This window comes from Macrobrachium rosenbergii, chromosome 52 (assembly GCF_040412425.1).
Source record: "Macrobrachium rosenbergii isolate ZJJX-2024 chromosome 52, ASM4041242v1, whole genome shotgun sequence".
NCBI lineage: Eukaryota > Metazoa > Arthropoda > Malacostraca > Decapoda > Palaemonidae > Macrobrachium > Macrobrachium rosenbergii.
This window is the reverse complement of record NC_089792.1, coordinates 15,492,646-15,520,422: the sequence shown is the minus strand read 5'-3', so window position 1 is coordinate 15,520,422 and position 27,777 is coordinate 15,492,646. Positions and strand designations below refer to the sequence as shown.

Genomic DNA, 27,777 nt, shown 5'->3' with positions numbered 1-27,777 from the left:
AACATCTTATATTAATCTGACCAACAAACTCGGTTTACAAAAACTAGTCGGTTTCAGCATGGGGATAATGATCACAAGAATTTAACAACACTACTGTATTATCTTTGGCAGAAAATAATAAAAATTAATTAATGGTATAAAACTATCTATAATCACAGTTCATCTCCTCCAACTCCAACCCTCTTCAGTCTAAAAATCCTAATCCCAATCTCAATCTTTTATCTCATCCACTAACTTACCCTACAAGCCAAAATTAAAATTTAGCTCTTTCCCTCTTTTCAACTCCAGCTTTAGTTTCAATACATCACAACAGAACATTTAATAACATGCTATATCTCTTTATCCATCTACCACCAGAATTGGTCCAGATCTAAAACAAAGTCTCGTCTTGAATTGTCTAATCTCCTTTATTTCTAAAACCCTTTAATCTATTTACTACTTACCCAATACTTGATTTTATTGCAGGAATTAGGGTTTTACTATCTAAACTTACTTAACTAATTCTAATTCTTTTTCCTCCTACTATCTCTTCCTACAAATGCTTGAAATATAGCAACCTTGTATGGCCTCCCCCACACTTAGAGCCTCTGCTTCAATGGTGGACTTTGCTACTCTTCTAATTTCCACCATATGGGACACTTCTCTTACCATCTATCAAATACATCACATAACCTAATTGTTAAAACCATCTTCAATATTCCCAAATGAAGTTTTCTGCAGAGGCTTTCCAATAAATCTTCCTTCTTCTAACTCACTTATTATCACTTGTTCCATTATGCTCTTAGTTTCTCTCACTATTTTAATCAGCTTTTTCAAAATATCTTGAAACAGTTAGTTTTTCAACACTATTTTAATCAGCTTTTTAACCATCTTGAGAGTTCCTCCTTTAAAAGCTTGGTATTTCAAAGTAATAGATAAACTGCAGGTATTTAGCGATAAATGGCAGTTTCTATAGTATTTTGTCGCTTATTTACAATTTAACATTATTTTTGGGGATTTGTATAAAACCTATAATTAATAAAAGTCCATCCAACAAGGGTTTTATACGATCTTCACCAAACAGAGCCCATACCATGTCACTAATGGCAGAAAAATAAAATATCCGGCAAAGTTAATATCTTAAAACTGGTTTTTCACACTTTTAGGGCTTCTGACACTGGCAGTGCATTTGTTTGTTATCGCCAAATGGAATGTCCCTTTATTCTTTAGTACTGGCCCGGGGCTACATAGTTAACAAGTTATTGCACTTGCCGGACGGGATATGAACCGTTCCAAACAGACGTAGCCATGCTCTATGTCTTGTGAAGATCACGTATGGAAACCCCTTTTTGGATGGACTTCAGGGGTTAATTACAGGTTAATTACAGCCGACCCCCAAAAATAACAAATTGTAAATAAGCAACCAAAATACTATAAGAAACTGCCATTTCTCACTAAATACCCAGGTGTCTATTACTTAGATCTACCGCATACTTAATTCACTAACAACATATGATATTTCTGGCATGGTAGGCTATGTAGCAATACCCAATTCAACACTCCTACCAATGATCTATATTCTGTTAACTCCTTTTGTCCAAACACATTACCTGTAAATCTTCTAGCTTCTGGTTCTCTTATAGAATTTATATACTGCCACTGATTAACCCAAATTCCATTTTCCTTATGCTCTACTATTACTCCTACATGCTTAAAACTTTTACTTTCTTGTTCTCCTACTTGCAATTTCCCTTTCAATTTCCCAATTGTTTCCTTTAAAAATCCTTCACTTCCTCCATTGCAAAAATCATCTACATGTGTACATAAAATACCATTCAATTTATTGTCTTTCCTCCAAAAGAATATATTAGGTTTTAATCTACTTCTCTTGCCTTTTACCAGCTTACAATACCATGCCTTTGCTGCATCCTTAAGCCCATAAACAGGTGTCTTCCATTTCCATAATCCACTCTAACCATCTTCACTAGGTGGTTTTAAATATACCCCTCGTTGTATTTCATCACCTTGTAGATCTGCAGTTTTTACATCCAATCTTTCAGTTTTATTACTGTCCAACAAAATGTTAAAATTTCGGCAATGAACGTGGGAGCATCTTTTTCCCATTCAGCCATGTCTTCTTATTTTGAAAATTCTGAGGACAATCTCTAGCCCAATGCCATTCTGAATTGCATATTGCACAAAGTGTTACTTTCCCTTCTCTATTTATAGGATTCCTTCCACCTCTACCTCGATTCACTTTTCCCCAATATCTTTGGTTTTCCCTCCCTTTCCCAAAATTCGCATAACCTGATCCCAACCATTCCCCCTCCTCTTTATTCCCTAATCCCTCAAATATTCCTTTCATTATCTGTGACACTGTTTTATATTCCAGCTTTCCTTGACCACAAGCTGCTAATACCCTTTCTTTCTGATTTTCTGTGAGATTCGCTTGTTCTAGTACATGAAAGCCTTTTGCTTCCCCTTCAAGCATGCTTTTCCCTATCGCTCTACTACACTCTGACTCTGCCTTTTCATACCTAATTATAAAATCTCTCATCTTTTCACTGGATTCTCTTTCTATTTTAAAATAGTTTTTCATTTGACTGTAATTTTCCATTAACGTACCTTTTAGATACACTTCATCTAGTTTGGATAGGATTATCTTTGAGCCCTCTTTATCCTTAAGTTCATCTCTATCTATTCCTTCTGTTACTTCTAGAGCTTTTCCTTTTAAGCTCATTCTTATCTCTATCCCCGGATATTTCACTTCTTCACCACACACCACAAGCCAATCTTCGACTTGTCCTCTCCATCCTTTATAATCGCCCTGTGTCCCGCTAAATCTGGGACAGTCTCTTCTCCATTTCATCTCCCAAACTTTATCATCAGATCCGTCCATTTTTAACCAACCACGCTCTGCTGCCACTTGGAAGTTTTTCTAGCCCAACCTGTCCAAAAATGCTACAATTATGCAATCCACCCACCTGTTCGCGTTGTCTTAAACCACAAAACAGACTTACAACCCAAAATTAACAACGTAACCAACAGAGAGCTCTCTATACAGCACCAAACACTTTTCAACACTCCCGCCTAGTATAATCGACTTGTTTACATTTTGCTCCCTCCCGCCATTTGTCGTCCAATGACGTCACTTCCTATGACGTCAAAACAAACGCGCGCACACACACACACACACAAAGCATGTGCTTTTTATATATTTCGTAACGCCCATACCATTTCACTAATGCAGAAAATAATTATAAAATAATAATGATTAACCTTCTAAAACCAACATACAGTATAATAATCAATTAGAAGCTTGAACTTTCTATTCATACAATACACAGAACTTGAAAACACTGACGCATGTACAGTCAATTTTAATTATCAAAGGGTAAACAAATTTTGCGTAAGTAATTAATAATTTTATAAAAATTTTTCTTCCCACTATCTGAGCATTAAATTTTTAACTGCATAAAGAATACAAAATCAAGAAATTTTGATACATACAGCATGCAGCCCTGCAGGACTTTTCATATACATGTACAACCTATATCTTTATGCTGCAAGACATCGGTGGTTCAGCACCCTGAAAACACAGGGCTGATGATGAGGTAAGAGTGTTAATGACTGAAAACACTAACCTCCATTTATCAATAAGATCATGTGGTACCAAATTGGGGATGACCAGGAATCCATTTTCTTCATAAAAGGCACGCTGGGCGTAGGTCAAACGAGGATTATCAAGAGTATACTGAAAATCAGTAACCTGTGGCTGCACACTTAGTCCTGCTGCAACAGGGCTTAATGACTAAGATATTGTTAAGGAAAACATTGTAATAGCAGGAATCATTAAGTAGCCACGTAGAGAAAAGTTGAATGTACAGTTAATAATAATTATAATGCTTTTAAATTTGCAAGGTTAATTCTTCAACATGGCTTTTTCATGCCCATGTTTGTAAGAAATGAGAAATTACAGCTGGAAATATAAGTCATTCAATAATTTTATACAAGTTGAAGCTTATTCCTACTTTCAAAATAGAATTTCTTGATGCATCTGAATATGGAGCATATAAAGTCAGCAGATCATAGCTGACATTTAATTTAAAAAGGAGTAAGCCCATAGAATGTTAATTTAACTAGAAGTCTTATTGTGAAAATAAATACAACTGACAGAACCTTCTGAATCATGTAGCATTAAATATTGCACAAAATAATACAAATACCTTGATCACAATCACATTTATTTATACTCCACGACAAGAGTAAAGTCCTGAAAGCACAGTTGTATTTACAGGGAAGGAATATTAAGTATAAATTACATTGGAGACAATCATATACATTTTTGCAAATGAGAGTGGGCAGTTAGTAAAATACTGAAATATACTTTTGCTACAGAATTGGGATTCAAAGGTTAAAGGGCAAAGTTTTGTTCACTGCTGTAAATAAATTTATATTAAAAACTGAGAACCTGACACTCAAGCCTATGAAGCAGTGCTGAAGAGCATTTTTCAATTCAGAAAGTGATAATCCTGACAAAAAAAATCAAAATGTAATAAAAGATCTGCAGATGTTTTTATCACTAATTAAATCAATTAAATAAATTTCTTTTATTTCTTTAAAGAGCTGCAAAAGTTTTGCTCACATAATTTTCCTTCACTGCCTAAACTTTTAAAAGTCAGTTAACTTGAAGGTTGAATTTCTAATGCCAATAATTCATCTGCAAATACCCTTATCCTAATTACACCTAAAAATCTGTCCCATCATTCAATGCTACAGAGACTATACCTTACAGTCTTCTGTATTCTTGCCATTACAAAGGGTGAGCCAACCTCAGGTACCTGTTTCATACCGACCAATTACGGGATGCTGTCCACAGCATACTATAAATGTAGTAATGGTTCTCTGCAGTATCCCTTCAGCTCCACCTGAATTGCCTTGTATTTTCTATCCATTCCCTTTGTCTCTTGTATAGCTTAATGTCCACAACTATTACCTTGTTTTCAATTCTCACTTTGGAATAAAACCCTTTCGGAGAGCTCTCTTAGTCTTGCCCTGTGGCTCAGTGGCTATGTTTAGTTATAATATTTATTCCTGATTCATAAAGCAACATGTGATGACAAATAATGCCCAGTGTAACAACCTTAAGGTATGGAGTGTGTATCCACGTCCAGTAAAATTTTCATTTACCAGAACGAGATAATTCTAGATTAAATGTATTCTGCCTAATGACTAATTATAAATTTATTCTACATGTTGTATGACTAATTACAGTATGTTTTGTTGAGCTGTCGGTAAATGTTACAGCTGATATTGATGCACTCCGGACCTGCCATAAGTTACAATGATATGGACTCTGAAAATTTACCAACAAGTAAAAAAAATTATAAGAAGTTCTATTCAAAATAAAATTTTAGCACTAATATAAGTAGTTTAGGTTGTGAAATTACCAAAAAAACTTTGGGAAACAAAACATTATACAAAAACTGAACACTGCAGGAAATATCTGGAAGTAATATACAAAATCCATACAGCTGAATTATTATAAATAAAATTTGCATACACTGAATAACAAAAAGGGGAAGATCCACAGTAAAAACAAATTACTGAAAAACTGGCAAAACAACGAAATGGCAAGGTCTTGCCTTTAAGCAAATAATCATCATTATTTACTATTCACCATTCTCTGCACAACCCCAAATTATTACTACACTTTAGCAAAAGGTTCATGCTCTTCCACAAGCTTGAAATCTAACATTTAGAAATAATAAAACCTTAAAATTCACAAACCTATACTGTATTTAACATATCTTCTGACCAGATATTAGGGAGAACACAAATAGTATTACTGTACCTTGATTTTGTTTATATTTGATATTTTGGAATAATGCTTCAGCATAGAGGTAATGGTGCCCCCAAGCAAGCAGTTCCATAACTTAATGTCTAGCATGAAGAAGGACCCTTACTGTTCTAGTGCAAGAGTCAAGTAAGTAGACCTTAACTTACATGTAATGTATGTAGGAATTGGTCTCAGGCTCAGTGGCTTTTGTACAGCAGTAAGAGATGCTCTGAGCATTCTAACAACAGATAAAGGGGCTGTGTTGTCAGCATCTGAATCTCAATGTCAGCCTCATGTGGTTCCTGCTTTACTGTTGCTACTGCTCCAAGTCATCAACTAATTCATCAACGATGGGGATGCTAAAGGAGTTACCTTTTGGTACTCTACACAAATGGAACATTGCTTGCTTAAGAATTTTGGAGGACTTACGGGCAAATTTGGTTCATCCTTTGAGTTCTGAGGAATATGCTGGATTCCTAGCCATGTAAGCATTACAGGAAATGAAGAACCAATAAAACAGCCAAAGCTGCAACTACTATGACAGGATCACCCATAGATACTCCCATTAGTGATTAACAGACATCTGGTACCAGTGGTCCTTAGGGGTTCTTCCTCACCAAACCCAATCTTTGAGATCCGCCTTTTTTTTTTCCAGTTTTTAGACACCAAAAACCTCCAGTTCCTTAACTGTATTATGATCTTCCCACCTTACTCCATCCATTGCTTCTACTACCCTTCTGCCTATTACAACAAGCTTCCCAACGCTTCTCCTTGCTTTGGAAATGCAAACAAATGGAAAATGCACCAAAATTATATGCCTTTCCGAAAACCGAGTAATCCAGTGAATACATTAAAACACTGAAAGACAATCACAACCAGAACTGGCATAAAAAATTCTTAATATATTAGCAAAGTTATAAAGGTTCCTTGACTTTACACAGACAACAGAGAATCAAGAATCATGTGCACTAAACTGAACTTTACACCCAAAAAGGCTGAGAAAATTATTCCACTTGACAAAATAAATTATAAAAATAAATAGCAACAATTCAAAGAAAAACTACATTCACCCTGGTGCAGAAAGTATTTAAAGAATGTATTTAAAGAAATAAAAAAAATATAAGCAAAAGCCATCACCAAAGCATATATAACTAATGCCAATTGAGGAAAACATAAGAAAATGAAATATGAACACAGACACAGTATGACAATTTCTGAGAATAAAAACTTTAGGTGTCTTATACACTGACAGGCAGTCCCCGGTTTACGGTGGGGGTTCCGTTCCCAGTGGCTTTGTAACCCAAAAAAGGCCATAAACCATAATATCATAATAATAATGGGAATAAATGGCACTTATGGTGCCATAAGCACCATAAAACCAGGTTACAGTGCTGTAAGCCAAGTGCCATACAGTCGGAACGCCATAACCCAAGACTGCCGTAACCCAGGGACTGCCTGCAGCACACACACAATGAACAATTTAATGCACTTTATGGCATATACAACCCCCAATTAAATGGCTCACAACATATCAGCGAGACCTACAGCAGTATGCAAAATTGAGGTATCATTAATATGGCAAAATCCCTCATTACTAGATCCCTTACGACCAGAGGGTTGCCAGTTGGACAATACATATCCTTCTTAAATGCCATAATATTATTCAGAAGATGAAACCTATGAAACAAGCCCACAGGGACCACTGACTTGAAATCCAAGCTTCCAAAGGATATGGTGTTCATTAGGAAGTAGTAAGAGGACGTAAAGGAAAACACAGAGAGAAGAGATCTAACTTATTAAAAAAAAAAAATGAATAACTTAAAGATAAAAATGTACAGTATTAAAATGCAAGAAGAATAGTATTATGGTACTAATGCATTGCAACTTCACTTGAACTTCTGAAGTTCCAATTGCAAGACATCCTCTGGGAGGCAGTTCCACACTCCAACAGTTTGAGGAATAAAGGACCTCTGGAACTGAGAAGTTCGACAGCGAGGCACATTTACTGCATATTGGTGCTGCTATTCAACGAATCTGGTTGCTCTCGGCAGATACAGGGGATAAGGGATCAGTTGTGAACGTGAAAGATCTCTGTTGGAATACAACTTATGAAAAAGTGACCAACAAGAGACCATCCGTCGATGGCCCAAGTCATAACTATTACTATTAGGAAACAGAAACCTACCACCACGAACCACTCTCTAAAAAGAGATAAATATCTGGCAGAAGCAGACATCCACACTGGAGAACAGTATTCAAGTAAAGGGAATACAAATGACCTAAAACAGGTTGCACTGATTTTACCACTTATAAATATATGAGGCCTTAAGAGCAATACCTAACTTTCGTGTGGCATTTGCTGACACTTTCATTAGATGTTTCTTGAAAGTTAGTAGAATAGTTAAAGCTTCAGACTTGTTCAGCAAAGTTCCAACCATCTGAAGGGGAGGATGGCATGGGAAATCTGTACAAGATCAGCTAATCAAGTGTTTTAGTTTTACTAGAGTTCAGCCTCATACCTCACCGACTACACCATTCCCTGATCCAGTCCATGTCCTGATTGAGGCTGAAGGCAGCTTCATTTCTCAAAAGTGGAGATTTTCCTACACCTACAAGTGTTGTATATGTGTATCTTGAACAATCATTTCCTAAGTCATATTTCCCAGTTTTATTATTGAATAACCCTTAACATCTCGCACCCAAAATAATCCTGTGCTCACCAACTCTCAGGGCAGTGTGAAAAGTGCTTAAATCAATACACACATGCACACACACTGATGCATTAGACAGCAGACAAACACACTGGAATTACCCACACGATTCACATGCGCATGCACATTCAGGCTAGCCTATGGGCTAGGTTTACACATCAACTTTACGTTAACAAAACCACAATCATGTACAGTACGCTGCTTTAGTTAATTAAATTCACTAAAACACCTTAATACACAAAATTTCAAATAATTTCATATATTTAACCTACAATTTAGTTTTTTGCTTCAATTTTGCAATTTAATCATACATGAATTCATTGTCACTTTCAGAAATATCAATCAATGCTTCAATTTTGCAATTTAATCATACATGAATTCATTGTCACTTTCAGAAATATCAATCAATGGTAGGGTGTTATAAAATATTTCCTGCTATACTCAAGCTGCTATTGTTTTCTCTTGTAAATTACAGTATATTATTCAAATTATTTATCCTGCTGTCCTATGAGCATGTTTTGTCCAAGGTTTTTCTGCCATACTGTGGCTATATACTTAGACAACTTTAAATATTTATGTACCAGCACACACAAAATTTGTTTTCCTTAATACAGTATTTTCTTCTGAAATTAGGGAGGATGAGTGGGTCTCATAGGCTCTGGGGCCTTACATTTCATCAAATATGATTCCAATCAAGGGCAGTAATCCCAGATGCATACACAGCCAGGTGGTATTTTTCTCATTTCTACCAATTATCCGTGTAGCTGGAATTCTGAATTCACAGAATAGGTAATTATAAAGTAATGGGATTTAACTCAAAAAATTTTTAAACATCACATTTCATTTTATTTTGATTGATTCCGTGTGTGTGTACACATGAAAAACAGACTGGAATGAAATGTAGAATTTTGGCCAAAGGTCAAGCTCTGGGGCCTATGAGGTCATTCTGCACTGGAAGGAAAATTGAGAGTACAGAGAGTACAGAGGTTTTAAAGGTGTAACAGGAGGAAAACCTTGCAGTTGCACTATGAAATACCTGTTAGGAGAGAGTGGAAAGTAAGACAGAAGAAAGTGAATGTGAACGAAGGTTGAGTAAAAGGAATGAAAGGGATTGCAGCTAGGGGCCAAAGGGATGCTGCGAAGAACCTTAAGTAAGGCCTACAATGCACTGCATGAGATGCACTGACAGTGCTAGCCCACTATGGGGGAAAAACAGTCAGGTTGTGTTCACTGTTGCAAAAACTGGATTCAGAGAATGGACCACCAAGTTTAACTATGCAAACAGTCTTGCCAAATAGTTTATGTAATTTTTATTTATTGCAGGTTAATTGCTTGAAACTTCCAGGTAACTGAAAATCAGACTAGTTGGAGCAGTTGTTGGAGGCATCAAAGTCATCTGACTAGAACCAAACAAATAGGATAAAGGAGAAACTGACAAGACTTGTAACAGATTCCAAAACAGACTCAAACAATACTGATTCCTTTGATTTTATTTTATGTATTTCCTGTGCCCAATTATGATACTTATCATAGGAACAGTTCATGAACAGATCTACATGTTAAATCTTTTATTTCATTCATGCTCACCAATAATTTTACCCCTATAAAAGTCATGTTCAAATAAAACTATTTTTCACTCCAATTCATGTCCTTGATCTCTGAACCATTTTTACATTATGGTACATCATAATTTCTCCTACAATCATACATACAAAGCCTAACAACTACTGTCTACAGAAGTAGAGCTACAGACGTACAATAAATACAACACTTCCAAATTAAAATGAGAGAAATATGAACTTTCTTATTTTACAATCATGCCAATATTGTATGAAGCTGAAAGCTACTGATGAATGCTTCATCTAGTAACAGAGAAATCAGAGAGAACAATGGAAAAACACTCCTAGCTGATAAGCAAGGGACTTGACCAGCAGGCAGCAGTTTACCTACTATCGAAGTAACCACAGGAGGATACCCCAACAACAGTTATATTAATTCTAAATGATCTTTTCAATGCCATCAGTAGAAGAGGACATGTAAAACATCAGGGCTTGTACAAATATAAGAACAAAAATGATAAAAACTATATCTCAGTAAAATAAAAAGTGCTTTTTTACTCTAATCCATACAACTAAGGTTTATTCAATAAAATCCCGAAAGAAAAGATGATGTGACCCAACTAAACTGTTGCTGATGATAGTAATTAATATGAAATTCCTGTGAACACTTTGCTTAAAAGGATACAAAAGCATGACGGTCCCTTTGATTTATATGGCCAAAGATGACCTTCATGCGCGCCTGCGCCATGGCTAATCCTAGTTAGTGATCCAAGTCCCGGGTCACAAGTTTCCTGTAAAAAAAATTTTTTTCTTGTAATGTTGGATGGTAGGTCTATATCTACAGTGCATATAAAACTTCAATTGCCATGTATTACTGTACAGTACAACTAAACCAGTATTAAATAAAAAATTTTCAATACTTCCTCGTATACAAATCAATCATTTGAAATACTGTACTGTATATCCTTAACGTTAATACTTTTTATAAATGTAGCTGTCTACAGGGAGTGTTTGAACAATAGATCATCATCATACATGTTTGTACGTCAACTTTGACTTTATTAATACTGTATCATCATCATCATCACCATCCTCCTCATCATCATTATTATTATTACAGTAGAAGGAGAGTGAAAAATAAAAGCAGAAATCATTTCCTTATCCCAGTGGGACTCACACCAAAATTGGACCATGAGAAAATAACTACAACTAACCCTGCTGACTAGACTAAATAGATCACGTCACCTCCAGGCCCAGGTCCAACAGCATCAACACACAGCCAATCAAAGTTCAGCACACCAATCCACCCATCAACTACCCAGTCCATCTGCTATTAACACCTGTGTACCTTCATTCACATTGGTAACTCTATTGTAAATGACCACCAGAGCCCTAGTTGAAACATCAGAAGAAAAAAACATTAAACTATAACATCTTTATACAGGCCTTAAGAAAAATTATTACTAATGTTAGTGTGATTCATAAACTTAAACTCTTATTTAACCAAAACAAATTGTCTTTATGTGTCTTCACTCTCCTCTGTCTTGTGGACTTCATTCCTGAAATGTGCCATAAAGTCAAGGACTTTGCCTGTCCCCTTATCCATGATTCTATGGGTATGAGTAAAGAAAATGGAGATCCTGATATGGTGTGACTATATAATGTTAAGATTAATCACCAAAGTTTGATGGAAACTTAATGTTATGAATGAGGAAGTGGCAAATAGATTTGGTGCCCAGTGGCTGGAAAATACACTGAAACCGTGAAGCTGCAGATATGGAAGTACAGTAGTAGGATGATGACCCGTGAAAACCCACGAGATCAACAAAGTGGGATAAAGGAAGAGCTGGCCCTAGTAAGTGTTCAAGTAGGAAATCCATAAGGCAGAGGGGAGCAGATGGAGTGCTATTCTTTTTGGATTAGGTGACAATGTAAATTCATTACACCCATAACCACTCTTAACTAGTCATTACCAACACACCTCTGTAAAAACCAACAGTTATAATACCTGTACTTCTCAGCACTAACAACTAAGCAATTACAGTACATATAAACTTTGATTTTTTCGACTTGGCCAATAAAAAGGACTAACTCATCTCTAACCACTGAACTGTCACTATCAGGAGAGAGGGTGAGAGACAGAAAGGAGAGAAAGAGAATTAAGGATTAACATGCTATAACGTTCAGCAACTTCATTTGCATACAATGTAATACAGCACTCTGTTGTGGGAAACATGGCCTTGAAGGCATTTGGTACAAACAAATCTCTAATATGCACTTAAAGAACACAATTATCAAAACAAAGGTTTGATTTTAAAACTACTGTACAACCAAAAATCATACCTACCACAGTGTCAGGGAACTGAATAACTCATGCCAAGTGTAATCATTACCAGTGCTTGACTAATCATCTTTATCACCACAGATAACACCTTATCTTTATCAGTTTTACATAATACACTACAGTGTAACATAATAAACTACAGTGTACTGTACTTTAATTTCTTTGTACCAATAATAAACTACAATGTACTGTACTTAATTTCTTTGTACCAAATGACATTTTTAAATTGACTATAACAAGAATGGTACACATATTAACCATAATTAACTAAGTTTAAAACTCTAGGCAGGCTTTATCAATATGTGGTACAATAGCTATCTTCCACTCCATATTCAGATCAAGCATAAATAAGGAGTCACACAAGGTGGCTTCTTTTGTTATTACAATGCCTTACCATCAAAAGCAGCACCAAAATGATCAGAGGGTATTTGCATTTTGCCAATGACCTTTAACACCATCCATTCCATTCATGTATATGCAATCAAATTGCTCTCAAAATAGCAACTGATAGTTTTTCATAGACTTGGCTATAACATGATAACTTGAGTGTGCCTAGTCTTAAAACTGACAGCTGGTATTTTTCAACATTCCAAAAAAAATTTTGTTTATGGAATATACTATATAACTCTCTTATCCAAGAACACTGTGCTCATACTTCCACTGTGTTGATTTAATATGGACTGCTCTCAGTTAGGGAACATTACTGAACAGGCTAAATTTTTCAAACACAAATAGGTGGTGATCTTTGGCAACAAGGGGTTGACTTCAGTTTTATATGACACTACATGAGGTATGCTATATTAAAAACTTTACAAAACAACAACATCTGTGGACATTTACCTAGGTTTTTATACAAAACTTTGACAAATCGCAGTTTTCAGGTGAGAATTGATGATGTTCTGTCTAGAACATTTCCTCTAGAAAATGGTGTTCCACAGGGAAGCGTCCTTAGTGGCACACTGTTTACGTTAGCAATTAATGATATCAGTAAAAATTTACCTACTGGTATTAAAAGTAACTTGTATATGGATGATTTTGCATATATTATTCAGCATCTCGAATAAAACATGCAGAAATTAATCATTAATAAAGCATAGTAAAAATAGATGAATAGGCTTTATCTGTAGGCTTTAAATTTTCCATAGATAAAACCAACAAGCAATCATGTTTTATAAAAACAAAAAATGGAAAAAGGAGAAGAAATAGACTTAAAATCAGAAACTATCATTAACCAATTGGCCAAACAAAAATTTTTTAGGATTAGTATTTGATACTCATCATGAACTGGAAAGCCCACATAACATATACATGAAATCAAAATGTAAAGCAGCATTAAACCTAATTAAAAAACTGTCGACACTACTTGGGAGCCAAGGCTGATACCCTTACTTTTTTATTGGAAAGCAACAGTGCTGTCTATCATTGATTATGGAACTAAATAGATGGCTCGGCATCAAACGCAACGCTGGAAAACGTAGACCCAATTCATAATGAGGGTCTTAGAATATGAAAGAGAGTTTTTCGATCATCACAACATCTTCTTTACAAGTTGAAAGAGAGTGAACTACCTCTATCTCTCCATTGAGAGCTAGTAACGATGAAGCAGTGCTCTGAGAATTGACAAATGATTCTCCAACCAAAAAATTATTTGGATTAAGAGATGTGTTTATAAACAATCATCCACCTTCTTTCCCAATTAGGCTAGAAGATTGTTAAGTCACTAAATATGTATACACAATTTGCCTGTAATGTTAAAATTGCAAGCTCCTCCTTGGACAATGAATAAACTGAGAATTTGTACACTTTGAAATATTTATCAAAATAATTCATATGGCTCCAGAATAAAAGACAACATGCAGTAGAGCATATAATCCGAAAAGGTCACATTTAGGTGCTATACCTGACGGATCTAAATCACAATAAGAGGTGGGATATGCTCACGGTATCCCAAAAACAAATCATCAGTTCTCTTCCCAGACAAAGCCTCTGTATTTACAGCTGAGTTGTGCAATAGTATCGGCCATAAAAATAATTAGAGAAGTCTCATATAATAATTTTGTAATTTATCCAGCGACTCCAGAAGTGCTGAATAGAAGCTATTCAAAGCTATAATCCCAAAATAAATTGTACAACATATAAAGTTCTCAATCCATAAATTTGTATAATAAGGAAAAAATATTGAAATATGATTTGGATCCCTGCCCATGTAGGGATTAAGGGAAATGAAGAGGCTGATAAAGTATTTGAAGAGGAATGACAAGAACAAATGTAGACATCCTATCACTGCCCTATACAAAATATATAAAAACAGTCCTTGTAAAAAAATGGCTCTGTATATGGAACGAAGAACCTGAAAATAATAAATTAAAACAGATAAATCCAGTGTTGGAAAATGGAATTCGTCATATCAAAGAGAGACAAAGCACAAGTAATTCTGACGTCTGGAATGCCATAGTGGTTTCACTCATGCATAATAGACAGGTAGTGGCAGGGGTCCTGGACCAAGTCTAAGAGCCTTGCAATGCACCTTATACCAGTTGGCCCTGTGGAACAGCAAAATATAACGCGCAGCGACTATCAAATTTTGAAATTGTACCGATAGAATAAGTCAGAATCTTAGCATTCTCATGGCCCATTTAATGTTCATGACTTCAAATTAATTGGAAAAATAAGAAAAAACAATTCCTCCCAGTATAGTATAGATTTTAAAGGAAGTTGAGAATTTTATGATTTTCTTAATTGGGTTTAGGAATTTTAAATACCTTTTTAGTATGGCCCAGCATGAGTTTAAATGTATTTATTGTGTGAGTGTGTTCCAGTTCAGCATGCCTTTTGAAAGCTTTTAAACATTTTTCATTAGAAATTTTAAAAGGTGAAAGTGAAAATTGGGTCCCAGTGCTGGAAGCTTCTAGCCAAGATGTCATTCATCCTAATGGAGTCCGGGCCAGCCCTGAGAGCTGATGGTCAGCTCAGTGGTCTGTTAAACTATTTTAATAATAATAGCAACACTGGAAGGTTGCACTGTGGCATTAATGATTTAGTGATATATAGTGATGATTGGGAGACCCATTTGGAAAGACTGGAAAAGCTTTGTTTTAGGCGTTGAGAAAAGCTGGATTGGTGGTTAATTTGAGAAGGCAATTTCCTTGAAGCTACACACAGTTTTGTATCTTGGGCATGAGTAGGTCCCAGAGTTGCTCTAAGAAAGCTAATGTAAGAGGCTGTGGCTGGCTTTCTGCTCCTCAGAACAAGAGGGTGGAGGTTCTCAGGTATGGTCACATTACCGACGGTTTATAAAAGAACTTCTCTGAAATTGCAACTTTTGACAAATTTATTAAAAGAAAGGAGTGTGATTTGTATGGTCAGAAGTGCCAGGGAGGCCTTTGAAAAGTTAAAGCCAGTCTTAACTAATTATCCGTTGCTACAATCTCCAAATTTTGATCTCCCTTGGCCTAGTTGGCGGAAGGGCGACGTTAACACTGGAGTGGTTCTTCTCCAGGAAGATGATGCAGGGATGGTTAAAGATAATCCGATACTTTTCGAGGAAGTTATCGTCGGCAGAGACAAGATGGGGACTCATTGAAAAAGAAGCCTTGTGTTTAATAAAAGCCCTATCTCATTTTTCATTCTATTTGAGTTCATAAAAAAATTCATCCCATTTTGGTCTACACAGATTTTAATCCTCAGTATTCATGCAACGGTTTAAGGACAAAAATATGAGGTTGTTTAGGTGAGTCTGTTTTGCAGGAATTTGATCTTCTGTTTAGGCATATAGCTGGCAGGGACAATGTTATTCCTGACATTATCTAGGTCCTTTTAGGAGGTAGGGAGTGGGTCTTGGTTTGGTCTTAAGGTTAGGCATTAATGACTTTTTCTTTCCAGGTGATGGTTTAATTTATCTGTTTCTCTGCATTAGTAACTAAAAATTAGTTCTAGTATTTAAAGTAATTAGTTTGAGTTTTGGACTCTTTTTTTTTTTATCGGGGTCAAAAAAAGGCTATTATATAAATATAAACATTCTTTTTTTCCAATACAAATGGGAGGTCTTAGAAATTCCAGGTAATTTATTAAGTTTTGCTGGCCCTTTTAATGGCATCCAAAGTTGGTTTAGGTAAATCCAGTTTCTTTTGCCTTTTCAGGGTAAAGCTGGATTTTGGGTCTTTACCTTCTCAAGGGTTGTTATTGTTTTATATTGATACTCCACCCATGAAGTTTGTTTTTAATCTTATGTTTGTGATGGGGTTCGGCCATTCAGGCCGTCTGTGCCAGTATATTGGCCTCTCCCGGAGCTGTCGAGGGCTCCCATTATCTCGTTGTTCTGTTCAAAAATGTCATAAGGACCAGTGTGCTATAATTTTTTTGCAAACAACTTTACCTTTGGGGTAATACGGCTCATTTGCACACTGCAACTTTGTTCGTCACTTGTGTAGTGACTTAGATATGACCATAGTTTGAAGCTGGAGTGGATTAGGGGCCTGTTGCTAGGTTTGGTCTGTGCCTAAATTTGCAAATATCTAAATGACATTTTCTTCTTTACCTGGAGGAAGCTCAGCATTTGTACAGATGTAGCCCATTGTGCTTACATTTAAGATACGCTCTGTTCTCTCCTGCCTCTGCCTTAGACTATCTGGAGTCGGGAGAGGCCCTCCAGTTGAATATGCAAGCCCACTTTATTTTATTAACTTATATTTGTTATGTCATTAGTTTCTCCGTGCGTCGGAGACGTTGTACTTTTAAGGGCGTCAGTTGTACGCCTACAGTTAACTTAAACGTAGAAGATATAATCTTGCAGGAATTAGAATTGGAAAGTTCAGTGTTTGTTAGGCGTTCGTAAAAACCAAGATTGGATCCTTAGTTAATAGTTTGCAATGTATGTATTTCATACAAGGTATTAGTATTAAACTGGTTGTATATATGATCTAGATAAACTTTTTATTTTCTAGTTTCTCTACTCTCAGACAGAGCTAGGAAAAGCAGTAACGTTTTTGTCATCACTGTTTACTTTCTCTTTATCTTACTGGCTAGTTAGGTAGGCGAAAACTAAATTGATTATTAGTACTACTGTAGACAGGCCACACAAAGTTCTCCCCATGAATTCAGTTTTCAGATTTCTTTTGCCTTGTTGCTTTGCTGAAAACCCTTATGCAGGGAATTTATTTGGGGGAGGGGCTGAGATTGAGCTTCAGGTGTTGGTTTGTCAAGGATCTTACCCTGTTTAATAATAATAATCTAATAATAATAAAATAATAATAATAATAATGATCTTGAGTTCCTAATTGTACACCTGTTTATATATATTAACTCAATACATATATATATGCCTTCAAAATGCTCCAAATTTATAAATCTATAGGGGTTGCTTACATATATATAACCCCACATGATAGGCCTTGCTGCAACCCCTCCCATAATTTTAAGATTTCAACCTTTTTGTTATGTTAAACCCAGAAAAATCTGAAATGACCATATGGACAGTCAACAGACCTAAGAAGGTTAATGATTAAATAACTTAGATAGATAATTCAGGAGACATCAATCAGAAATAGGAATGTACTTTAGTATCTTTCTTGATATTTGGAAGTAAGAAGACGTCCACAACTCCACCAGGCAAACTTCATTTCAATTGTCAAGTTAAGAAGAGTACAGAGGATGTTTGTTATTAGAGAAGTTTGGGATTGGCAAATCTTCACTGATGACCTAACTGTCCTAGAGTTTGAGATGAGAATCAGCACCTGATGTTCTGATTTCTGAAGACCACACTGAGAGAAAGACTCCAAACAAGAAGTTAAAACAATTATAATGTTTTGTAAAAAGCGTTAAAATACCACCCTTCATGAGCATTTTACGTATACGCTTCTCTCAAGTGCTACGTAAAAAGGTGGTGTCATCAGTGCATCTCATGCAGTGCACTGTAAGCATCACTTCAGGTTCTTTCCGGCGTCCCTTCAGCCACTAACTCCAACCCCTTTCATTCCTTTCGCTGTATCTCGGTTCATATTCCCTTTCTTCATCTTACTTTCCACCCTCTCCTAACAGTTGATTCATAATGCAACTGCTAGGTTTCCTTCTTGTTACATCTTTCAAACCTTTCTACTGTCAATTTCCGTTTCAGTGCTAAATGACCTTAGCCTATTGGTCCCAACGCTTAGCCTTTGGCCTAAACTCTATATTCTCTTATCAAAGGCGACTTAAAAGCCATAAAAGAGGCACTGACATTTAAAACCGCAGAATTTAAACGTAAATCAGGATGCAACGGCAAGTGTTCTGAATTGACTATCATTTGGGTTGAAGAAGGGGTTAGGATTCGTTTTCCTCCATTTAAAAACATTTATATTCTCAACCACAGATGTAAGGTAACAAAGGAACAACATTTTGAAGAGTTTCATTATCATTTAACAAAATCAATTTTATTCTTTAGACCTTGACACATTTCATTAGTATTTCTTTTAAATCAAATTCTTGAGAACACTACTTTGAGGAACACTTAAAATGACATAGCTAAAGCAACACTTGGGTCAATTCTTTTGTTTTAAATTAAACCTGGAGAAATTGAAATTGTGTTATTTTCTAGGGTAATATAAATTTTCCTTCCTCCAAAAGAAGGGAAACCTGGAAGACAAGCTAACTTTCAAAAACATAATAATCTTAGGCGCATTGAAAAACAGGCAATGTTTTTAAAAACGATTGAAAACATCCAGGCGCTGAATTTTATGGAGACATCCGCTTATCTAGTATATATATATCTAGTTTATATATATACCTATATATTATATATATATATTTGATTTTTCATATATATATATAGTTTTTCTTAAGGGATCATATATATTTATATATATATATATATATAATTATATGTTATATAGTTATATATATATAATATATATTTTGAATATATATTAGTTATATATATATATAGGTACTATATATATATATATATATATATATATATATATATATATATATATATATATATATATATATATATATATATATATATATATATATATTATATATATATGGTCTTATGATCAGTTATATATATATTTATATAATATATATATAGCCCTATATATAATATATATATATAACCTGCCTTAAAAAATAACATCAAAGACAGGCGTTAATTAATCAGTCGCCAGTTAGGGTAATACCTTAACAAAGAATATTCAAGGAATAAAGACTTTATGATGAACGTCACCAACTGCAGACTGATGAAAAAAATCTCTACTTGTTAAAATGGTATTAAATACAAATATACAACGGTTCTCCCCAAACAATATAGGCATATAAATACCATAGTATTAAAATATTAGGTTAAAATGAGACTTAAAGGCAACATTTCGGCAATATAACAATTTAATAAATATCCTATCTAAATTTATATAGTAATCGTAAGTTGGCTGGAGAATAGAACAAAGAAAAGCAAATGCCGGCGCATGATTAAACGTTGCTTTAACAAGAATGTACTTAGTAAACGTAGTAATTTAAGAAATATGGACTTAACTTTGTGCTATTCTGGCCGTCTTCATCAATATGAATAATCTGTCAATTTCATACCTTGGAAATTTTACGTACAAAGCATAAATCACAAAAACCACGTCCACGGACACTAAAAAGTTATGATATACATGAACGACATTTAGCCTACGAGCTTTAGGTAAATTTTTTTAATTTTCGGACACATTTATAAAATAATTACGTGACTGGAAGACAGTTTTCATAGGATCAGCATCATCCGTGCAAATGAGTTTGGAATTATAGAAAAACTCCCCCTGAGTTTTGGAGACGCCCCTATTCATCCTGGGACGACGGCTTTAAGTGGAGAAAGATCGCGACGAAAGGCATAGTTTCTTCCTGGATGATGTATTCCATTTTTATAAAATGTGAGATTACATTAGCAGAGAAACACTCTGTTACCAGTATCCTTTATTTTCTATAAATTTTTAGTTCCTCTACTGTTCCGGCTAAATCCGCTAACGTCAAGGTTCTTCCAACGTCAGCTGAAGACCCACGCAGGCGATAACGACTAAGGGGGTAGTTGAATACGTTAATTGAGGTTGGGTCTTCCGTGATCACTGTTTAAAAATGAAGCGGCGTCAAAAGACAAACAGTTTCCAATTTAACTTCGGGAGATATTAAGAGCTATCTAGAATCAATTAGTTTCAGACCAATATCATAAGAGATCTGGATTTTAGGCAGGGCTCTGAATCTGATGGTTTCTATTATGTATATATCGTTATTTAAGGAGCAAAGTTTTGATTTATCTAGAAAAAATAATTCAACGAAACTGTTATAGGCTCTGGCTAGCATGACTAATGTTGGTAACGTAACATTTTTTTAGTACAGCTTATATATCAAAGAGACTTGAGCCAAAAGTTCTGCCATTTTTAGACTCTCACTTTATAATAAAAACCTTTCAGTACATTTTCAGTCCTACAAGGGAAGCATGCAAGAATCGACTCAAATTCCGACTGAAGGGTAGACCACCACTTTACAACTGAATCGAATGAATATATCTAGCGATAATTTAGGTGCCTGAAGGCCCTCATTTCTTCTTATCAGGTCATTCAGCAGCTGAAAGGAAAACATTTTCATTGTTTACAAAGGTGTAACAGGAAGAAACCTTGCATTTTGCATAAAAAACAATTGTTAAAGAGGATGGAAACTGTTAAGATGAAAGAAAGAACATGAATGGAGCTAAAGTAAAAAGAATAACTTTTTGCAGCTAGGGATCAAATAACGCTCAAAGAACCTGTTGCCGTTACAGTGCATTTTCATGAGGTGCTTTATTGGCAACTTTTCCTCTGGGACAACCATCACCACTTGCGTACATGTTCTTCACAACCTCTCTCAGACTATCTGATCTTGACTTCAAAGAAATGAAATCACACCACAGAATGTCAACTGTTCCCCCATACATGATACGTTTCTTGTTTTTCATGATAAGTTTTTTGCATGAAGCATTGAATCATAGTTTTATCTTTAAGATAAAAAGGAGGATTTTAACTGAATTTTCTCGGTAATAATTAATTGATTTCATTTAAACACTGTTCAGATGCAATATTTGTAGTTTTATGTATAATGTTGATATATAATATTTTATATATCAATCAATTTATTACGTCAAACATGAAACATAAGGGCCGGAGATGAGGCTCGAAGTATACACCAGGAAGGAAGGATTCTTCAAAGGCATCCTCATCATTTTCAGTTTATTTACAATGTAATTTCTATGAAAAATAACCAAGTCGCATTTTCAAGGCTATAAAAATATAATTTGCGAAATTAATAACTCTAATTTATGGAGAATGCAATGGTTTGCAACTCTTTTGAAGTAAAAACATTTAAAACTAGACAACACATTCAAAGACAAATTCTTTATAAGTAAAAGGAGTTTTGTAAAATCTTTAAAAACCTAATTTTATGAAAGAAAGAGCAAGACTTAACATATATAAATAAAAACAGAGTGAGAAAAACCAGTTGCCCAAACTAGGTTATAAACATTTTTTTTTTTATAGAAGACGATTGAGTGTTTAACGACGGTACAGTCTTTTGATAAACATTTGGATCCTAAGATGGTCAAAATGTCGTTGTTCTGCACCTTTCTAATTTGGAAAAATCCTTCCTGTCAATATAAATTTTACATCATTTTGAATGGTTACAGTATATTTATTTGATTGTTCATTGATTTGATAACCTATACCAGTTCTATGTATTTTTATATATATATATATATATAATATATATATATACATATATATATATATTATATATATATATATTGCATATATACATATTATATATATTGTCTGTCTATATATATGACCTATATATATATATATATATATATAGGTCTCTATATATATAGGCAATATATATATAAATATATTGTGGTAGAAACTTTAAAGTTTTAGGCCCACATTCGGTACGATTTCTTTCAACCTTAAGCCCTCCTGCACTAGCTTTGAATGAGACCAAGTTACAGTGCTGAGGAGTTTACTAACTTACTTAAATATACCATGAAGTCAAGAAACTTTATATTTTTTTCCAACAAAGTGCAGTTGAGAAACAATCAACTATATTTCCTGCACCAATTCTTTTTGGGTGATGCCACACGGGTTCACAAATACGCAATTAAAAAGTTTAACACATATATAATTAATATTTAAAGGACACAACAATCATCCAAGTTACATTAAGAAGCAAGAAAACATTAACATTACTGCAAACATTGACAAAAACGTTACGTTACTTCGATAGAGGAAAAACATAAATAGCCAAAAAAGGGGGATTTCAGAATATTCTTATGAAGAAGTTACTGCAATGGCGACGACAGTTCACGAGGTGATGGGGCTGGATTTTACGAGAACTTCTTCTCTAACTTGCCTTCCTGGAGTTTGCTGCGAAACAGGCAGTGCTTCATGTTCTCACCCTGGAAGAAAACTCGGGAGGAGTATATTGGATAGCACAGTTGTCACATCTACAAAACTACAGGGTTATGTAACAAACCATCAACTAAAACACAAAGATTAAGTTGTTTAATCGTAACCCAACATACAAAAAAAGGGTTTCGTCCAGAAGGCAAGCTTAAACTACTGGCATGTGCCCTTACAACAAGGAAATAACATATATATTCTCCACAGGAAGAAGTTTGACAACACTGCAATCAGACGTCATTTAATTTTATAGAGATGGATAAAATTTGCAAAAAGGTGTTTTACTACTTTAAATATTAATGTACTAATTTATACAAACTCATTGCTATAGTTAATATAATAAAAACTTCTTCTGTGGAGCAAAACAATCACATCAACGTATTTTTTCATAGAAACTGGGAAATACATCAAAATAAGTATTCAAGAAAACTAGAAATTTTATTCAAGGGAATAAATGGCAATTTTGACATTCTCCCCAAGAAAGAATCATAATTAGAAGTAATCACAACTGCACCCAGGAGCGAATTCAATTGAATAACGCTATGCAGCTGTGACCATCTTAACACATCAAAAATTTAAATCAAATATACATTTTAGAGTACATCCATAGAAATTAAATCCTTTCTCTCTTGATCACAGCGGATTGCTGCTGCACGCCGAGGTCTAGTACCACTCAGAGGCACACTATCTGGCTCCTGAGTTACGACACTATCAAATTCCCTCTCAGGTAATTCCAGAAGTAACGAGCTTTGTGATTGATCTCATGTATAGTTTATTATTCACTCTCACTTCTACAGACCTAATCACACCATCAGACGATGGAAACAGCTGGGTAACCTTACCCAATGAGAGGAGGGATCTATAGCCTTTCCCCAGATGATCATCTAAGTCTACCATCACTATGTCCCCAACTTTCACATTTGCAGAGAGATAATCACTAGAATTAAAATGTCTCTCTCAAGGACACTAAATAGTCTCTTTTCCAAGAGTTCTCAAATTTTCTTAGCACTGATGATAATCTAAAATATTGTTCTCTAAGATCACTTGAACTCATGAAATCTGGGTCATCAGTTGCTGAATTGTTAAGAGGAGGGGAAATACAAATATTTCGCCCATAAAGTAACATGGAGGGAGTCAAAGCCTCACAATCTCGATCAGAGGAGAGATAAGTCAGTGGTCGAGAATTTATCACAGCTTGAAACTCAACAAGTAGAGTTCTCAACTCTTCAAAGGATACACGTTTGTGATATAAGGCTTTGGACAAACATCCCTTTAGAACACCAATAAGGCGTTCATAAAAGCCTCCAGACCAGGGGCTCGCGGTGTAATGAATTTCCAATTAACACAATTTCTTCAAGGTATGACTTTACCTCTGGTTCATCCATAATTTCCTTCAGGAAATTATTAAATCCAACAAAATTCCTACCATTGTCAGATATAATCAGACTCGGCAGAGAATGATATGCTACAAAGCGTCGAAAAGCCAGTAGGAAATCGGAAGCAGTCATGGAATGAGTCAATTCAAAATGAACTGCCCTGCTCGTAGTACAGGTAAATAGACATATAAAGACCTTCTCCTCCAAGCCAGTCTCATGATCAAAACATTAATAGCACCAGTATAATCAACTCCTACTGATTGGAAAGATCTATCATATCTCACTCTTTCTGTGGGTAATGGTGGAGGAGGAGGCAAACACAACCGTTTCTTGTTAACTTCTGACACAAAACACACTTTGACAGAATCGATTTGATAACTTGTCGTGCTTTCGGTACCCAAAAAGTTTCTCTCAACAATACCAGTACAGAATTGACACCACAATGGTGATGATGTCTATGCAAATGTTCAACTATCAACACTGTTAAATAACTTCTGGAAGGCAATAACATTGGGCACTGAGTATCATAAGACATGGAAGTGTTTTTCATGCGACCCTGAGACCTAATTAGATTTTCCTCATCAACAAATAAGTTCAACTGATTACAGAAATTCTTAATATCCATGGACACTCCATGTGAATTCTTATCACAGAGGTACATTCTGGTAGTAGAAAAATGTTGCTTCTGTTCAAGGAGGACAAGTGCTTTCATTTCGTTAACAACAAACTTAGAACCTTTACTGCATTTATTAAGAAAAAGCAATATTGACCTCATGATACGTTTAAGCTTACTTAAATTACTGTAACGTGGGATGTCAATTAATGGTGTTGGAGGGTTAACAAACTTAGGTTCTGAAAGAATTTCATTAACATGCACAGTTTCTGTAGCTAAAGATTGGGGATAATCACCAGTTAAAAGCCATTTAGGCCATTCCACCATAAGGAATTTTGCGCTAAATCTGTACTAGTACTACCTCTGGATAGAATATCAGCTGGATTATCCTTAGAGGGGGGTATACCGTAGAGGAGACTTGAATTCATTAATTTCAGTGACTCTGTTTCGTACATAGGGAATTTTACTATTATTGTTCTTCACCCAACAAATAGAAAACCATGGAGTCACTCCAGAGAGTGCAAGAACTCAATCTCAAATCATCATTCTGCATTAATCTTCCAGCAAGTTTCGCACCCAAGGACAAGGCTGTCAATTCCAAACGCGGAATAGTCTGTTTAGGGTTTGGTGCAACTTTACACTTACTGACCAGTAAACTGCTTACACTTCTCCTGAAATCAATCACATAGGCAGCAGCTCCATATGCCTTGTTAGAAGCATCACAAAATACATGTAAGTGGGAACCTTCAGGATGTACAACAAACCTAGGAAACTTTAAACTTTCTACATTTCTAATACATTTGCAAATTTCATCAAACCTTGAACATAATGATTCTGGCAAAGGGTCATCCCACCCGTAGTTACTCCACAAACATTTAAGAAAATATTTACCTCTCACCTGTATTGGTGACAATAATCCTAGAGGATCAAACATTCGAGCTATTACTGATAAAACCTTTCGCTTGGTTAAAGGTCCTCTATACTCACAATTTACTTCCTTCAGTGACATCTCATCTTGTGTTAGATACCACTCTAAACCCAAAACGTTCACTCTTTCTTTGATAACATCTGTGGTTCTGTTAAACTCTGAATCATTACTGACCCATTCTTGTAGAGGCATATTAGCATCTTCAAGAATCTCATTTATTACTGGATACTCATCCATCAAGACTGACACATCCTTGTAAGTTTTACTAAAATTATCTACATAGAAATTCTTCATCAGAGATGATGCAAGGGGATTATCATGTAAAGATAAATGATGCAAAAGGGTTTGCTGCAAGAGAAAGGGGGAGCATGTAGCTCCAAAACAAACTACACAAAACCGGTAAGTTACAGTAGACTTCAAATCGGAGGGATCAGTTATCCATAGAAATCTGCAATAATCACGACAGTCAGGTGAAATGCCTATCCTTAAAAAAGGCTTTACTGATATCTGAAATCACAGCTACTGGGTTTGTACAGAAACTCAACAGGGCATCAAAAAGTTTAGTAGTTAATGAGGGACCAGTTAATAAACAATCATTTAAGGAAAGTTCTCCTTTAGCCTTGGAAGAAGCATTAAAAACTATTCGAATGGGAGTTGTTTCTGAATCCTTCAATACAGCATGGTGGGGTAAATAATGCCCTATAATAGGGAGTCTGAGGGAATTAATTTATAAACCCAGACTGAACGTAATCTTTGATAATCTTATCATAATGAGCATACAAGGAGGGGTCAGATTTGAATCTATGTAGCGAGGAATTTAATTGACCAATGGCTATTCTATAGTTGACAGGCGGTCTATTTTCATCTTTAAATGGTAAGGACACTTCATACTTATTGTCAACCCTTTTTACTTTATCCTTAAAACACTTAACTGATTCTCTTTCTTCAGGACTAATTTCAGATTGACGAATACCAACACTTTCTAAATCCCATAATTTTCTAACTTCACAACAAGAATTAATAGGATTTCCTCTACTTCTATTCTTGAACAACATACATTTGATGTAGTAATCTCATTAGATTCTACATCGTCATAAGACCAACTAGGAAGAGGTCCAAAATTAGTGCACCGCCAGAACTATTCAATATCTGTATTCCAGAGCAAATTTGACGGTTGTGAATGAATTTTCCATAGTAATCAGCTCCAATGACCAATTCTATACCATTCACTTCATCTGAATTTAAATCATTATCTGCTAATTTTATGCCTTTACTCGTCAAGAACGCAGCTGACTTACTTAAACCTGGAGAATAAATTCTGGAATTAACTCTATCGAATGCAATGGCATTAATGACAGTACGAATCTTACCTAGTCTCACCACAACTCTTACTATATTACAATTGACTTCATGGCATCACTGCCAAAATGGTTTTACCTTTAAGGCTACTGTTGCTATGGACGGTAGGCTAAGCTTATGAGCTAATTCCTTTGCAATAAACGTTCTTTGTGCACCAGAATCAAAGAGTGCTCTCCCAAAGGAACGATGTCCATTCCTGACACAATTACATTAGCAGTAGGAAGAGCAGTCGAAACAGAACTCTTATTAGTCTGAGAATGATCAATACCCAAAGAAGCAGTCATAACTACTGGGAATCACCTTTACTTACAGCACCTTTAGAATCATTATGAGATTTCCCAGAATTAACATTTGACTTACTAACATTAGTACTATTTACACTCAACTTTGGTGGAGCAGGATTAACAGGGTTTTCTGTTTTCTTACAAATCATCGGGTAATGAGGCCCATCACATATATTACATTTCGGTTTGTTTCTACATTCAGAGAATAAATGACCTCCTTTGAGGCAAGCAAAGCACAATCTTAAATATTTAACTCTGTCCCTTCTACTATCAATGGTTTTGAAAGTCTTACAATCGCGAGAGGCATGGTTCGATGAGCAAAACACACAATTATGGTAAGAACTAC

The 27,777-nt window shown here is 35.2% G+C and overlaps 1 protein-coding gene across 4 annotated transcripts in view; it reads right to left on the bottom strand.

The window, feature by feature from the left end:
- LOC136833713 (phytanoyl-CoA dioxygenase, peroxisomal-like) overlaps positions 1-20,308 on the bottom strand; it is a 35,224-nt gene extending 14,916 nt beyond the window's left edge. Inside the window, exons 1-3 of one of the 4 annotated variants that reach the window (XM_067095921.1) lie at positions 20,135-20,308; positions 10,774-10,879; positions 3,624-3,790 (exon numbers count right to left, since the gene is read on the bottom strand). In XM_067095921.1, coding sequence (XP_066952022.1) covers positions 3,624-3,790; positions 10,774-10,836 — 230 coding nt within the window. In that variant the 5' untranslated portion in view covers positions 10,837-10,879; positions 20,135-20,308. Of the gene's footprint in view, positions 1-3,623; positions 3,791-10,773; positions 10,880-12,431; positions 12,494-17,190; positions 17,400-20,134 lie in introns of those variants that run through there. The other 3 variants (XM_067095920.1, XM_067095922.1, XM_067095923.1) reach the window with 3 other exon arrangements.
- Positions 20,309-27,777: the final 7,469 nt, after the last annotated feature.